The sequence below is a fragment of the Herpailurus yagouaroundi genome, unplaced genomic scaffold, assembly GCF_014898765.1.
Source record: "Herpailurus yagouaroundi ecotype Mexico unplaced genomic scaffold, PumYag 180, whole genome shotgun sequence".
NCBI lineage: Eukaryota > Metazoa > Chordata > Mammalia > Carnivora > Felidae > Herpailurus > Herpailurus yagouaroundi.
In genome coordinates this window covers 2,062,397-2,075,660 of record NW_024412411.1, presented here as the reverse complement: position 1 = coordinate 2,075,660, position 13,264 = coordinate 2,062,397, and the positions used below count along the sequence as shown (strand labels likewise).

Genomic DNA, 13,264 nt, shown 5'->3' with positions numbered 1-13,264 from the left:
TTACCATCATTCCCCCACTCAGCGTTCTTTCCATCATCCCCTGACCCTAGTCTCATCTGTTGCCCCCTGTCCTTTTGGCGACTTTCTTACCAAGTCCTCTCTGTCATTGCAGCTTCAGAGCATGGGAGAAGCCCTGAGATGCGAATTGGGGTCAGCGTCAGGAACATGGGGCATATCTGAGTATATCTGAGAGCAGCCTAAGTGGGCTCTGTGACCCTGACCTCCCATGAGAGGTAAATGGTAGTTTGGCCTTTCTTCTGTTCCCTCCTCCATACCTATTACATGCTTGCCCAGGGTCTCATTCTGTCTACTCACCACTCCCACCTTCACCTCAGCTGCCCTTTCAGTGAACACATTGCCACTTTCATTGTCAGACCTATTCCTTGAGGGATACCCAATAATAGGGTTGCCTGACATACCCCTTCTCCCTGTAACCCTCCCCCAAAGAACCACTCATCCCAGCTACCCACTGCTGAGTGCGTGCAGCTAGGCTTCACCCCAGCCTCCCAGCCCTTTCCTGTAAATGCACTCACAGCCAGGAGGGGTGCCATATTAAATCAAGAATGATAGAAACCAGTGGCCACGATTATCCGCCAAGATGCAGCATGGGGAGCTGGTTGCTGCCGGCTCCAGGTGAGGACTTCTGAAGCTAATTGCATGTGGCTTTTATTAAGAAGATGATCACTCCCCCACTTCTGCTCTTGTGGGTGGTTTCTTCCTAGTGCTCTCAGCCCAGTGTCCTCTCCTTCTGCAGGCTGGGTCACCTGCCCTATCTTCTCCTCTAGTGGAACTGTGTCAAAGCAGGGCCTAGACCTCAGTCCCTATAGGCTTCCTCTCCATCTCCTCAAAAAGCCGGAAACAGTAGTAGCCTACATTTATGGAGCCCTTACCAAGTGCCTTCTCCCATCTTTCTCTCCTTCCCCAAAGAGAATATATCCAGACCAAATATTTTCCTTTCCTATGTTCTTTCACAAGCCTGGGCTCATAGCTGATGCCTCAAAAAGCCATTCATTCAGGGGTGCCTGGCGAGCTCTGTTGGTGAGTATGATACTTGATCTCAGGGTTGTGAGTTTAAGCCCCATGTTGGATGTAGAGATTACTTAAAAAATAAAATAAAATCTTCAAAAAAAAAAGGCCACTCTTTCATTCAACACATTTTTTAAAAAATACAAACTCTGTGCTAAGCATTAGGAAAAGAGCATGAAGCAGTAAACTTTAACCTGGTTTAATCCCAGCATCCTATATATTTTTATCAAAAAGTCCGATCCATTTTCAGAAGTTTTTCTGAATAGATATTGAGAACTCCAGGCTGGGGGAGAATCAGGATGTGTCCTGATTTAGGCCACAGGTTGGATCTTTCCCGGGACCATCTAGAAAGCTCCTGAGAAACCAGCCAGATCACATTATAACCTTTTCCCTATACTCACCCCCATAAAAGCCAGGGACCCTTTACCCTTGCCCAAGAAAATAACAGGAATACTAAACTCATGACATCAGAGAAGAGTTATAGGAGTAGAAATGTTTCCCTGGAGAAGACTTAGGAAGACCACAGGGTCCTACCCAAACCAACAGAGTGGCAAGAAAAGTCATGTTGCCCGTGACAAATGAAAAAGATATGTTCTGTGAGGCCCCACACACCAATGCATGGAAAGCACCTAGAGGCTGAATTTCTAACACATAAGGAAAACTGGCAGGCAGAGATGAGCTGCCTTGTGCAGTTGGAGGTATCCCCAGAACCTCGCTGGTGTTGAGACTGTACCCTACAGACCTAGGCTTCCTAAGGAGGGAGCCTCAAGAGCCATTTCTGGGGTAGTGGGGCATCTAAGTGGACTAGGCTCCTAGCTTCTGCTTGAGCCAGAGCAACTCTTCATCTGTGGAGCCCATACAGGTTAAATTAGTTAAAAGGGTTCCTGTGTCCCCATCCCACCTCCAAGAAAGCACTGGGTTAAATAGTTATCAAAATGCAGTGAAGGAGAGAAATAACATTTATCAAAGGCCTTCCAAGGGCCAGCTACTGTGTTCTCTGCTTAAGTCTCTCACACTACCACTTCTGCTATACATTTGCTATGTGCCAGAGACTCTGCCGAGTTCTTTGTGTATGTTGTCTCACCTGATTTTCCCCAGCATCCCACCAGGACCCTGGAAGGTGGGTGTGAGTCACCGTCTCTGTATTAGAGATGAGGAAATGAAAATTCCAGGAGTTGAATGAACTTCCCCAAGGTCAGCTAGCTAGTAAGTGGATGAGGTGAAGTTTGAATTCAGGTCTTCATGGAACAGAGCTGCTTATTTCTGCCACACAGCTTGCCCCACTATGAGCCAGAAGAGGAGACAAACTTCAGGTGGGGACAACTGTAACAATTAAAGGCACTGTTTTTAGAGGGCAGTGCCTTTGTATGGTTCCCGGCACTCAGCCCCTGCTCCACAACCAGTAGTAACCTCATTCAGTTGGCAACATGTATTGACTCCTTCTTTGAGCCAGGCCCTTGCTATGTGATGGAGCTGTTGAGATGAATAAGACATGGTTTTTGTCACCAAGGACCTCATGGTTGAGTAAGGAGAGACAAACAGGCAGTTAAATAAGTGCTCTGGAGGTCCCAGGGGCAGGCATGAAGCCTTACGATAGGGTCCTTAGACAATGTGGTATTTAGGTTGAGATCACCAGGGCACTTGTAGGTGGGAATGCAGAAGACTTTTGTGGTGAGGGAGCAGTGTGAGCAAGGGCTCAGAGGCAGGAATACTCTGAGACCCATCACTAGGAGAAGGAAGGGAAGCAGACTCAACAAACCCTGGCAGTCAGCTTCCATTGCCTCAAGCTGCTTTTGTGGCCTGCCTGACTACAAGCCAGCAAGGCCACTAGCCAATGCAGCACCAGGCAGTATGTGTACATGTCACCATCAGAGCCTTCCAGCCCAGTGGACCTAAGTGCTGAGAGGGGCTGGGTGGGCAGGGAGGAGGAGGAGGCAGATATATGGTGGAGTCGTCAGAGCCAGGTGATGTATGTGGCGCCTGAGGGAGCTGCACAGTGACACTCTGGATTCCAACCGGCAAGCGTCGCTCCACTGGGATTGGCGCCGAATTATTGCTCCATATGAAACCCAGGACTGATGGGAGCTTTCAGTTACAGACTGATAGCAACAGCCAAAATTGGATTGTTTGCTATTTATTTTTTTTAACTTCTGTCAAGGTCACTACTGTAACAGGAAAACACTGCCCAAGCAGCAGGTATTTTTCATCCACTCTGCCTGCAAGAGCAATCTGTAGCCACAACTTTTGTGACAGGGCCTTTCCTTGGCAGCTTTCTTTCTAGAAAGCTGTCAGTGTTACAGGGTCTTAAGGGAAAGGAGCCTCCTGAAGATCCATGTCTCTCTGTCCCAGTCCAAGACCTGCTCCCTTCCACCATCCACCCTGTTCCATGCGCACTTTATCATCCCACCTGCACACTCACCCTCCCTGCCTGGCCCCCAGATAGCCCTCAATTTGCTGCCTGGCCCAGTACTCCAGCTTCAAGCCTCCAGTCACCCAGAAGCCTCCCCAGAATGTTCTGGGCTTTGTATATCCTTCCTTCTCTGGACTCCTGTGCCACCCTGTTTGGCTGTCAATTCTTTCCTCTTATCTATCATCAAATTCACTTTTGCAAACATTCACCAGCTGCCTCCACTGTGTCAGGACTCATGCAGGGAGTAAAAGACAGCGCTTGCCCTCAGGCGGCTCATAAATAGATTTAGAGGACAGAGTCACAAACATGCAACAAATTTGTTTTCAATAGTGGGAGGTTTTTGTTTGTTTGTTTTTTAGAGATGGGTATAGGCTAGAAATACGCACACATGCTTTGGAGGAAAATGATCAGTACTGCCTGAGAAATATTTGTGCACAGGCCCTGTCTCACCTTCCTCCCAACTTAGAGCTCCCTGAGGACAAGGCCTGGCTCTCCTCTCTTCCCTGCAGTGTGATCATATTCAGGCTTCCTCCTTCTGCCTTCCCTGAAGTGGACCAAGCCCAGGGCCAGACACATGCCAGACATTCAGCAGTGACTAGAACCCTCTGGGTTCTAGTCCTCCTCTCCACCCTGCCTTTTCCATCATGGCATGCACAGGACAAAACAGACAGCAATTAGTGAATAATTGTGTTTAATTGAAATGCAGTATCATGGAAGTGGAGGGTGTTCATAGCTCTGGTTTAAAAACCAAAAGGGAGGCGCCTGGGTGGCTCAGTCGGTTAAGCGTCCGACTTCAGCTCAGGTCACGATCTCATGGTCCGTGAGTTCGAGCCCCGTGTTGGGCTCTGGGCTGACGGCTCAGAGCCTGGAGCCTGCTTCGGATTCTGTGTCTCCCTCTCTCTCTGACCCTCCCCATTCATGCTCTGTCTCTCTCTGTCTCAAAAATAAATAAACGTTAAAAAAAATTTTTTTTTAAATAAAAACCAAAAGGGGCTCTGGGCTGATGGCTCAGAGCCTGGAGCCTGTTTCAGATTCTGTGTCTCCCTCTCTCTCTGCCCCTCCCCCATTCATGCTCTGTCTCTCTCTGTCCCAAAAATAAATACACGTTGAAAAAAAATTTTTAAATAAATAAAAACCAAAAGGTTTTTGGGGTACCTGGCTGCCTCAGTCAGTGGAGCATGTGACCATTGATCTCCGGGTCATGAGTTCAAGCCCCACATTGGATGTAGAGCTTACTTTAAAAAAAATGAAAAACAGGGCACCTGGGTGGCTCAGTCAGTTAAGCGTCTGACTCTTGATTTTGATTCAGGTCATGATCTCATGGTTCATGGCTTTGAGCCCTGCTTCGGGCTCTGTGCTGACAGCACGGAGCCTGCTTGGGATTCTTGGTCTCCCTCTCTCTCTCTGCCCCTCCCCCACTCACACTCTCACTCAAAAACAAACATTAAAAAAAAAGTAAAACCAGAAAAGTTTTCAAGAGGGTAAGTGGAAAGGGAAATAACCTATTTTTATTAAGCACTTAAAACTGAATGCCAGCCATGATGTTAGGCACATTATGTATATCATCATATTTAATCCCCAATTTACAGATGTGAAAACTGAGGGGGAGTAACTTGCTCCAGATGATAAGCACATCTTATAAGTGATAAAGCTAGGATTCAAACTCAGGTCTTCTGTCAGACTCCAGAGTCAAGGGTTACTTTACTAGCAGTACTTATTTTACTAGCAAGATGAGCCAGGACTCCTGAGCAGTGGCCAACTGAAGTAAGGAGAATGAGGTGAGGACTAGGACAAGGGGACAGTGGGAAGGACTGGGCCAGCCTCCAATGACCAGGAGCCAGAGTGTGCATTAGGACCCCTGGAGACCCAGAACTGTGTTTTTTACCCCTGAGTTACAGGGTAGAATGAAACTGGGATCCTGTTGGGCCTTGTGCTCCTGAGCCACCTGCCCTCTCTCCCCACAGTACCAGGAGAAGCAGCGGAAGCGTGAGGCCGAGGAGCGGCGCCGCTTTCCCCTGGAGCAACGGCTGAAAGAACACATCATTGGCCAGGAGAATGCCATCGCCACAGTGGGTGCTGGTGAGTATCAAGATGCCAGCCGGTGCCAGAAAAGGGCTGGGGAGCTCATGGTCTGCTGCAGTGAGGTGTGCATCCTGCTGTCACCATACCAGGCAGAAGTGACTAACATTACAACTTAACATTTGTTGTGTACTTTCTGTGTGCCAGGCATTGTGATAAGCTCTTCATGTATGTTGTCATTTAGTCCTTACAGCAACCCGGTTAGGGTAAATCCCCATTTTACAGATGAGGAAGCGGAGATACAGAGCACTCATAATATATAGCTGCTTTGCTATACTCTGACTCAAACCTTGATCTGGTCCACTGTCCCCACCCCTAACTTTTCAGGTAGGCAGACTAAGACCCAGAGAGGAGTAGGAGCTTGTCCATCACTTGTAATGTGGCAGCTGAGTCAGAACTAGAACTTCTGGCTTTTGTCTCCCAGCCTGGGACTCTGCCACTTTTCAGTGTTTTTTGTCAGCATCTGGTTCAGTTTTAGGAGAAATACCCTGAACAAGCCTTAAGCGCTTTCTTCTTGACCCTAGAAGCTCTTAGGTCCCATACTGGGAGCCGGAATGCTCTCTGGTATAACCCCTACTCTGATGGCCCTTCTGACCATGCAGACCCCACTAGAGAGAATTATAAAACTAGGGTTCTGCTTAAGATAGTGGTCTCACTTCTCTTCTCTGACTCAGATGCATGACTCTCTGAAGCTGTCCTCAGACAGATGAGGCAAGGGCAGAGTAACCCACGCCTGGCTTAAACAAGCAGGCAGTGGTTCTCAAAGCATGGTCTCTGGACCAGTAGCATCAATATCCTCTAGGACCTTGTTAGAATTGCAGATCTCAGACCTCACCCCAAACCTATGGAATCAGAAACTCTGGGGTGGGGCCCAGCAATCTTTTAACAAGCTGTGTAGGCAATTCTGATGCTCAGCTCATGTTTAAAAACCTCTGCGCTATGGTGTCAGGACATTCTATTCATGTTGCTTACCCCTTCCCTCCAAGCTCTGGCCCCACCAGATGTGATCCAGCAACTACCAAAGACAGCACCTGATAAAGGCTTAGTGATAAAAGAAGACATCAGGCTGTATTGTGGTGCCCCTCTGGGACATTCTGGAGCAGCATATCAGCCCTAGGATACCAACTAGAGGAGTAATTGAAAAATGAAGGCAGCTACCCCTGCAACACAGCCCAGCCTGGTCTCCATCATCCTCACACACCAGTGGGACTCATGTGGCAGTCATGAGTCCCTCATCAGCGGATAAAAGGAGCCCACGGACCAGAACTGCCTCACCAGCTAGAAGTCAGGAGGCTGCCTAGAGGCATACACAGGAGCCAAGGAAAGCTTTTTGAACACACAGGCCCCACTACTCACGCCCAAGCCACACCAGGCTGCCCTTTAGGATCTGGATACAGACATCCACTCTCAGCCACCACCTTACAGGTGGCGACACCTTACTTCTTTGCCAAGGCTGTGGCTGAGGTGGAGGGAGGGGAAGCCCTGGGAGTTCCTGAGGGTTGAAGAGAGGAGTTGCCCATGGAAAAGGCATTACCTGCACAGAGAGCTAAGAAAGCAGTCTCCTGTCCACCTGGGCCGGCACTGCAGCTGCCATCATAGTGTTTTCCCTCTGCTCCTTACACAGCCCTTTCCCAGCAGGCTGTCTCCTCCTCTCTGACCTCTTGCTTCTCCCCAGCTTCTCAAGCCCCATAAGATGTGATGCTCCAAGAAGTTGGAGGGAGGGGAGAGGAGGACATGGGAAGGAGAGATTTAGACCAACGTGGGCTAAAATAGCAGGTCTGCACTCTTTAGCTGTGCAACTCCAGCTAAACACGTGGCTTGTTTGAGCATCAGCTTTCTCATCTGTGAACTGGGGAGCCAAAGCCAGGACTGACTGACTATAAAGTACATGCTCTTTCCAGTCCCTGTCGTCAAGGTGTTTACCAGCTAGAGTGGGGCACTATGTTCTTTAAATTAGGCCCACAGTTGTTTCCTTCAAGCCGAGACTGATCCTTAGTCTCAGCCCCAGGCTGGCCTCTTCCTCTGATGCTACACCAACCTCTGATGCACCACCCACTTTGTCTCTCCTTGTTGTTGGCCCATAGCCGGAGTAAATGATTCAGTTGCCCATTTCCGAAGGGCTGTCAGAATGCCTGCCCTGAGAGCTTCCCTCTACCCAAAACTCCATTCTGTTACCCAGACTTTGCCTCGGATTGGGAGGATCCTACACCTTGTCCTGTGTTATGTAGGTTGACCCTGCTGTGGCTTCAGTGACACTTGAAAAGACAGACAGGTATTGGGGCCTGAGCTGTGGGCTTGTGTATCTCCTCCATTTGTATGGTGATAACTGTATGCCCGCCTAGCTGAGAAGCCTGTGGCTGGTCATCACACTGATAAAGATCTGATAATGTTCACCTACCAACCCAGGTGAAGCATGAGGTACTCTCTGGGCCAGAATTTGTGGCAGGCAAGCAGCAGCCAGTGCTTCAAGATCTCCAGACTGAAGCAAGTATAGGAGACAGACGCACATCCAGAGGGGTAGGCCAGGCCTCTCTGGATCCTCTAGGCTAGCGTCAGATATATGCTAGGGACTGGCTGGGTGGAGCCTGGCACCCCAGGGGTACCATGAGGATGGGCAGCCAGAGAAGTGCCGCAGAATGAATTGATTTGATAAATGGCCATTTATTACCCACACGAATTGGCTGAAACCAATTTCGGTCACATCAACCCCTGGTAAGTGCTGGGATATTGATTTGTGCAAAGTAATACAGTGAATTTATCAGTGTGATCCCCAGCTGCAGGGCTTCTAGCAAGGCTGGCGCACAGTTACCGCCTTACAAATGGAGGAGATAAAGCACCAACCCCATAGCTTAGGCCCCCATGGCCTCTCTGGTCTTCTAGGGTCACTGGAGCCAAAGCAAGGCCAGCCTACATACCACAAGCCAGAGCCTTGGCATTGAAAGTGAGGCTCTCCTTACAGAACCCAGAGCTACTGTTGGTCATGGGAGGGGGAGGATGCCTACCCTGTTGAGCAGACCTCCTGGGATCTCAGAGACTCTACATCCCACCGTTCTCAGAAAAGCAACGAGCTGTCTATTCAGCACATTAAGGACTAGACTCCACTGCTTCCTCCAACTTGTCCACATCCTGTGCTCCTGTCTCAGTAAAGGCACCACTATTCACTTATCTCCTAAAATAAAAACTTAGATTATTCCTTGCCCCTCCACCCTCTCCCTCACCCCTAACAGCCCATCAAATATCAGGTTTTAGCATTTGCCTCTTAAACAGGTCTCACAACTTACCCTCTCCCCTCCATTCCCAATACCACTGTCCTTGCTCAGGACCTCAGGATCTCCCATTTGAACCATATGGTGACCTCCTCCCTGGTCGCCCTGCCTCCTTTCCTTCCCCTATAACCACTTCTCCTACCCAGCTGGAGTGAGCTTTGTAAAATGTAAAAACTTCCCTGTTTAAAATCTTTGAGTGGCTCTTGCTGCCCTGACCAGTATACAAGGCCCACCCCTGCAGCTGCCCCACCTTCCTCTACCATGCCTCCCCCAACCCAGCTCTGCATCACATACACCAGCTGCGTCTGCTTTCTGCATTTGTTGATGCTGCCCTCTCTGCTTGGAATTCCTTTTCTTCTGGCCCTTTCCCCAACCTAGCCCAGCCCTGCCTATCTCCCACATTCTGGCTGGTTTTTACTTAGCCTAACTCAGTTCAAAAGTAATAGACTGTAGACTCCTGAGAGCAGAGATCATGCCTCAGTCGTTTTTGTTTTCGCAGTTCCTGGCACAGCTTTGAAGTAGATGTGTAGTGCAGTTTGTTGAATTAGTTTGGTTGGGCACCATGTCTGTCTCATGCTCTGAGGAGAGAAGAGAAGCTGTAAGCCTACCCTCTAGTAGCTCACAAGCATACTAGGAACATGAGTATATTGATAGTTAATAACAACACACATACGACTTGACCTTTGGCCCCTTGGGTGGATAGGCCATTCCCCAGCTCTGCTCTGGGTCAGCCTGCACACCTGGAAGCTTCCCTGCAGCTCCCTCTGACCAGGGGCTCATCCTCAACACCCATTGCTCTGTTCCCACTTGACTCTCCCTCAGGAGACCTCTGCCAGCTTAAATGCTCTACCATGCTGGGATCTGGCCCGAATTCAGAATCTCACCATTGGCTATGTGGCACACGGTGGACTATCTCGTGCTTCACTTCTCTTTTTGACAATCCAAAAATGTAATCACCCAAGCCCACCCTATACCTTTCTGGACCCCTCTTGGGGTCCTGTTTCTGAGCTGAGAAATATAATCAGGCCATCCCTGAGTCATGGTGTGGCAATGATTAATTTAGAAAACTGCTTGCAGTCCCACCTTCACGTCATACCACTTCACATGTTCTCGTTTTCTGGACCACCCTGGTCTGCTGAGATACTCAAGACCCAGGCTATCTCCAGGAAGCCTTCCTTAGCCCTCCACCTGGACAGAGGACCCATTCTTGGGGCTTCCCATGGACATCTTTTATCACTGCACTTAACAAAGGGCATCTATTTGATGTCTCCCTCCAAAGGTCAGGAACTACCTCTCCTTCAGCTTTTTCCCCAAGGTTGGGCACACAGGTGTATAAAAGATTGCTGAACTCAAGTGAATTAAGCCTGAGCCCATCTTCACACTTAGCCTCTCCTCAACACAGATTCTCAACCTGTCCTCTTTCTGGAAGGGTGATCCTTCTAGTGATTCCTACCCCAGTACACCCACGAGCAGGGGTTGGGGGGTTTCGCAAAAGCCAGTCTTTGCATTTTTTATGTGTTAACCACTCAGTAGCAATTGTTTGCCTTCAGAAACACTAATCCTTAGAGACTAAGAAAAGAACTGTTCTCAGGCACCTGGTTGGCTCAGTCGGTCAGGTGTCCAACTTCGTCTCAGGTCATGATCTTGCAGTTTGTGAGTTCAAGCCCTGTGTCGAGCTCTGTGCTGACAGCTTGGAGCCTGGAGCCTGCTTCAGATTCTGTGTCTCCCTCTCTCTCTGCCCCTCCCCTGCTCGCACTGTGTTTCTCTCTTGTTCTCTCTCTCTCAAAAATAAAAATAAGCATTAAAAATTAAAAAAAAAAAAAAAAAAAGGAGAGAACTGTACTCTCATCACCCTCTCAGCCTGAGGCTCCAATCAGTATCCACTCATCCAGCAAGTACTTCTTGAGCACTTGCTGTGCTCCTTGAACCTATAAGGTATAGACAGGAGATTGCTAATAGATGTGCAGGTGACTCAACCACAGGAGTCCCTCTTAAGGACTCGTTCCCATAGGAGATGCCACAAGCATGGGACAAACGTGTTCCAGGTTAGGCTAAAAAAACCTCCCACACTAGATCACTAGAACTGATCAGGAAGGAGGAGTCAGCCCACCCAGACTGCCCCAGAACCTTGAGCCGGACAGAGGCAGCTGTCTCCTGTTGTTTTAGTTTGGCACACGATGGTTCTTTCTGTCTGGAATGTTCCATCATACCCCTACTGCCTGGCAGTCCCCTCTCATCATTCTCGCCCAGATGCAAATGGCTCTTCCCGCACTTCTCCCAGTGTTCCCATTCCATTTGGAGCCCACAGTTGGCAGAGCAACATTCACCTGAAAGGAACAGACCTTACTTTAGGTGTCTTTTTAGGTATCCCAGCACCTGGCTCAGAGCTTGTTTGCTGCACAAATGGAAAAGGCTCCCTGGAGAGGGGTTATGAAGAGAGAGGAAGCCTTATTCCCCCAAGGGTAGTAGTAACCATTTGGAGCACTAACAAACTCTTGGGTCAGGCCTTACTCTTCTCGTTTGTAAAATGGAAGTTGAAGCATCTCTTTTTTCCTCCTTGTGATTTCAGAATGACCAAGAATTAATTCATGTAGTCAGCAATGTTATACCACCTTTGGGCTAGTCCCAAGGGTCCCTCAGGAAATGGAACTCCTAGCATCTGCTCCCACAGATTACACAGTCTGAGCAGGGAACACCCTCCTCCAGGAAGCAAGGGCACAGGTGGATGAAACCCCTTACGCTGCCCCTTACTGAGCCCTAGTCTCCTCTTAAATGGAGACAATACCTACTTCTCAGGACTAGCATAAGGATGAAAAAGATATCTATAAAATACCAAAGCTGGCGGCAGCTGCTTTGACTACCGTTATTTGTACTTTTCTGATTATCCTCTCTTACGGAGTGCCTTCATAACCCTAGACTCATTTCATCTACATGTGGGGCTGGCTTAGCATGTGTCTGAGTACTCCCATTTTACAGATGAAGAAGTAAGGCTCTACAGGAATAAGTGTTTTATTCAGATTCAGTCAGCTAGTAAGTGGCAGAGCCAGGACTCCAAACTAGGTCCTATAACTCCTACCATGTCTATTATACCACCCCATAGGTGAAAGTCGACCAGGGAATACAGACCCCGAGAGTTAATGGAGTAGAGGTGGGGTGGTAGAGTTAATCAAAAAGGTTGTTGCATGTGAGTTTTAAGATGGTCCAGTGGTGGTGGGCATGGCCAGGAGAAGGCAGGCATTCTGCTAAGGGGAAGAACACAGCAAGGAGGCACTGCTGCTCGCCCAGCCTGTGTAGAGGCAGCCGGGCCTGTTGGAGCTCACAGAGATGGGACCGGCCAGGGAAGGGGCTCAGCTGCCCACTCGGGGACCCTGACACCATCTTAGCCCAGAGAGCAGTTGTCAGGAGACTGTTGGAGGACAGGAGCTCCTGAAGCCATGTATCAAAGGCTGAATGAGCCAGACTAGAAGACTACAGAAAAGACAGTTTTCTGGGTGAGGCTAGGGTACGACAAGGTGCTGTGGCCAGGGAGAGCCAACTTCTTTCTTTAAACTCTTGAAGCACCAGTTCAGGCTCCAGAGTCAGCCAGAATTTGGGGTAAAGCCCAGGGTCTTCATTTATTTACCTGTGTAACTTGAATAGGTTACCTAACTTCTTTGCACATATTTCCTCATCTATAAGAAGGGAATCAAGTTCCCTGCCCTGCCTGCTTTGTCATAATGAGGCTCAAATGAAGTTATGTCTATGCAAGTTGTTGATACACTGGAAAGTGCTAGCAGAGTAAGTTGCTGTTGCTGGTCCACAGTGAGAACATCGATACCTATGGCACATCTCAAGTGGCCCATCAGGGTCTCTGTCCCAGCCTCTGCCCCAGCCCAACAGGACCAGCCATGGTCATCAGCCACCCTGCCAACCACACACCCTGAGGCCTGCCTTCCTCAGTCTTTCCTAGCTGCTTCCATTTTTCATTCTGTCAGACTCCATCTGCTTGGTCGTTTTTCTCTTCAGATATTATTAGAAATATCCAGAGTTGTAATTGTTTAATGGTTGGCATTTCGCCTGTTTCACAGGGGGACCAGATCAAGCCCACCCCAGATCCATGCCCTGGGTCTTGCAGAATTGGCCAGGAACAGCTGTGCAGTGGAGTCTGCCTGGCATTATAAAGAGCTCTCTCCCAGGTGCATTATTAGAAAAGAAGGGGAAAAGATGGCCCCAGGCATAATCCAATTCCACCTTCTCCATGGCGCTTTTGAACTGCATAGCCCAGCAATGTGCAACTCTCAGTGATCGGGAAGCTTTCCTGAAAGAGAAATCAAGATCAGAACCTCAGATTCATGACACCTGGAGGATCCCAAATTCCCCTAGGCCACCTATCTAAGTGATGCCTGGGCACTTCTCTCTCCCCCCAAAACCCCAAGAAGCCTGAACCCAGTTCATGCTCAGCTTTTCAGCCTACACTCTCAATTCACCCAACTTTTTAAAGAAT

The 13,264-nt window shown here is 48.9% G+C and overlaps 1 protein-coding gene across 4 annotated transcripts in view; it reads left to right on the top strand.

The window, feature by feature from the left end:
• Nucleotides 1-13,264, top strand: part of CLPB (ClpB family mitochondrial disaggregase) — a 146,297-nt gene that overhangs the window by 115,479 nt on the left and 17,554 nt on the right. For all 4 annotated transcript variants that reach the window (XM_040489240.1, XM_040489243.1, XM_040489239.1 and 1 more), the window contains one exon: nucleotides 5,401-5,515. In XM_040489240.1, coding sequence (XP_040345174.1) covers nucleotides 5,401-5,515 — 115 coding nt within the window. The remainder of the gene's footprint in view (nucleotides 1-5,400; nucleotides 5,516-13,264) is intronic.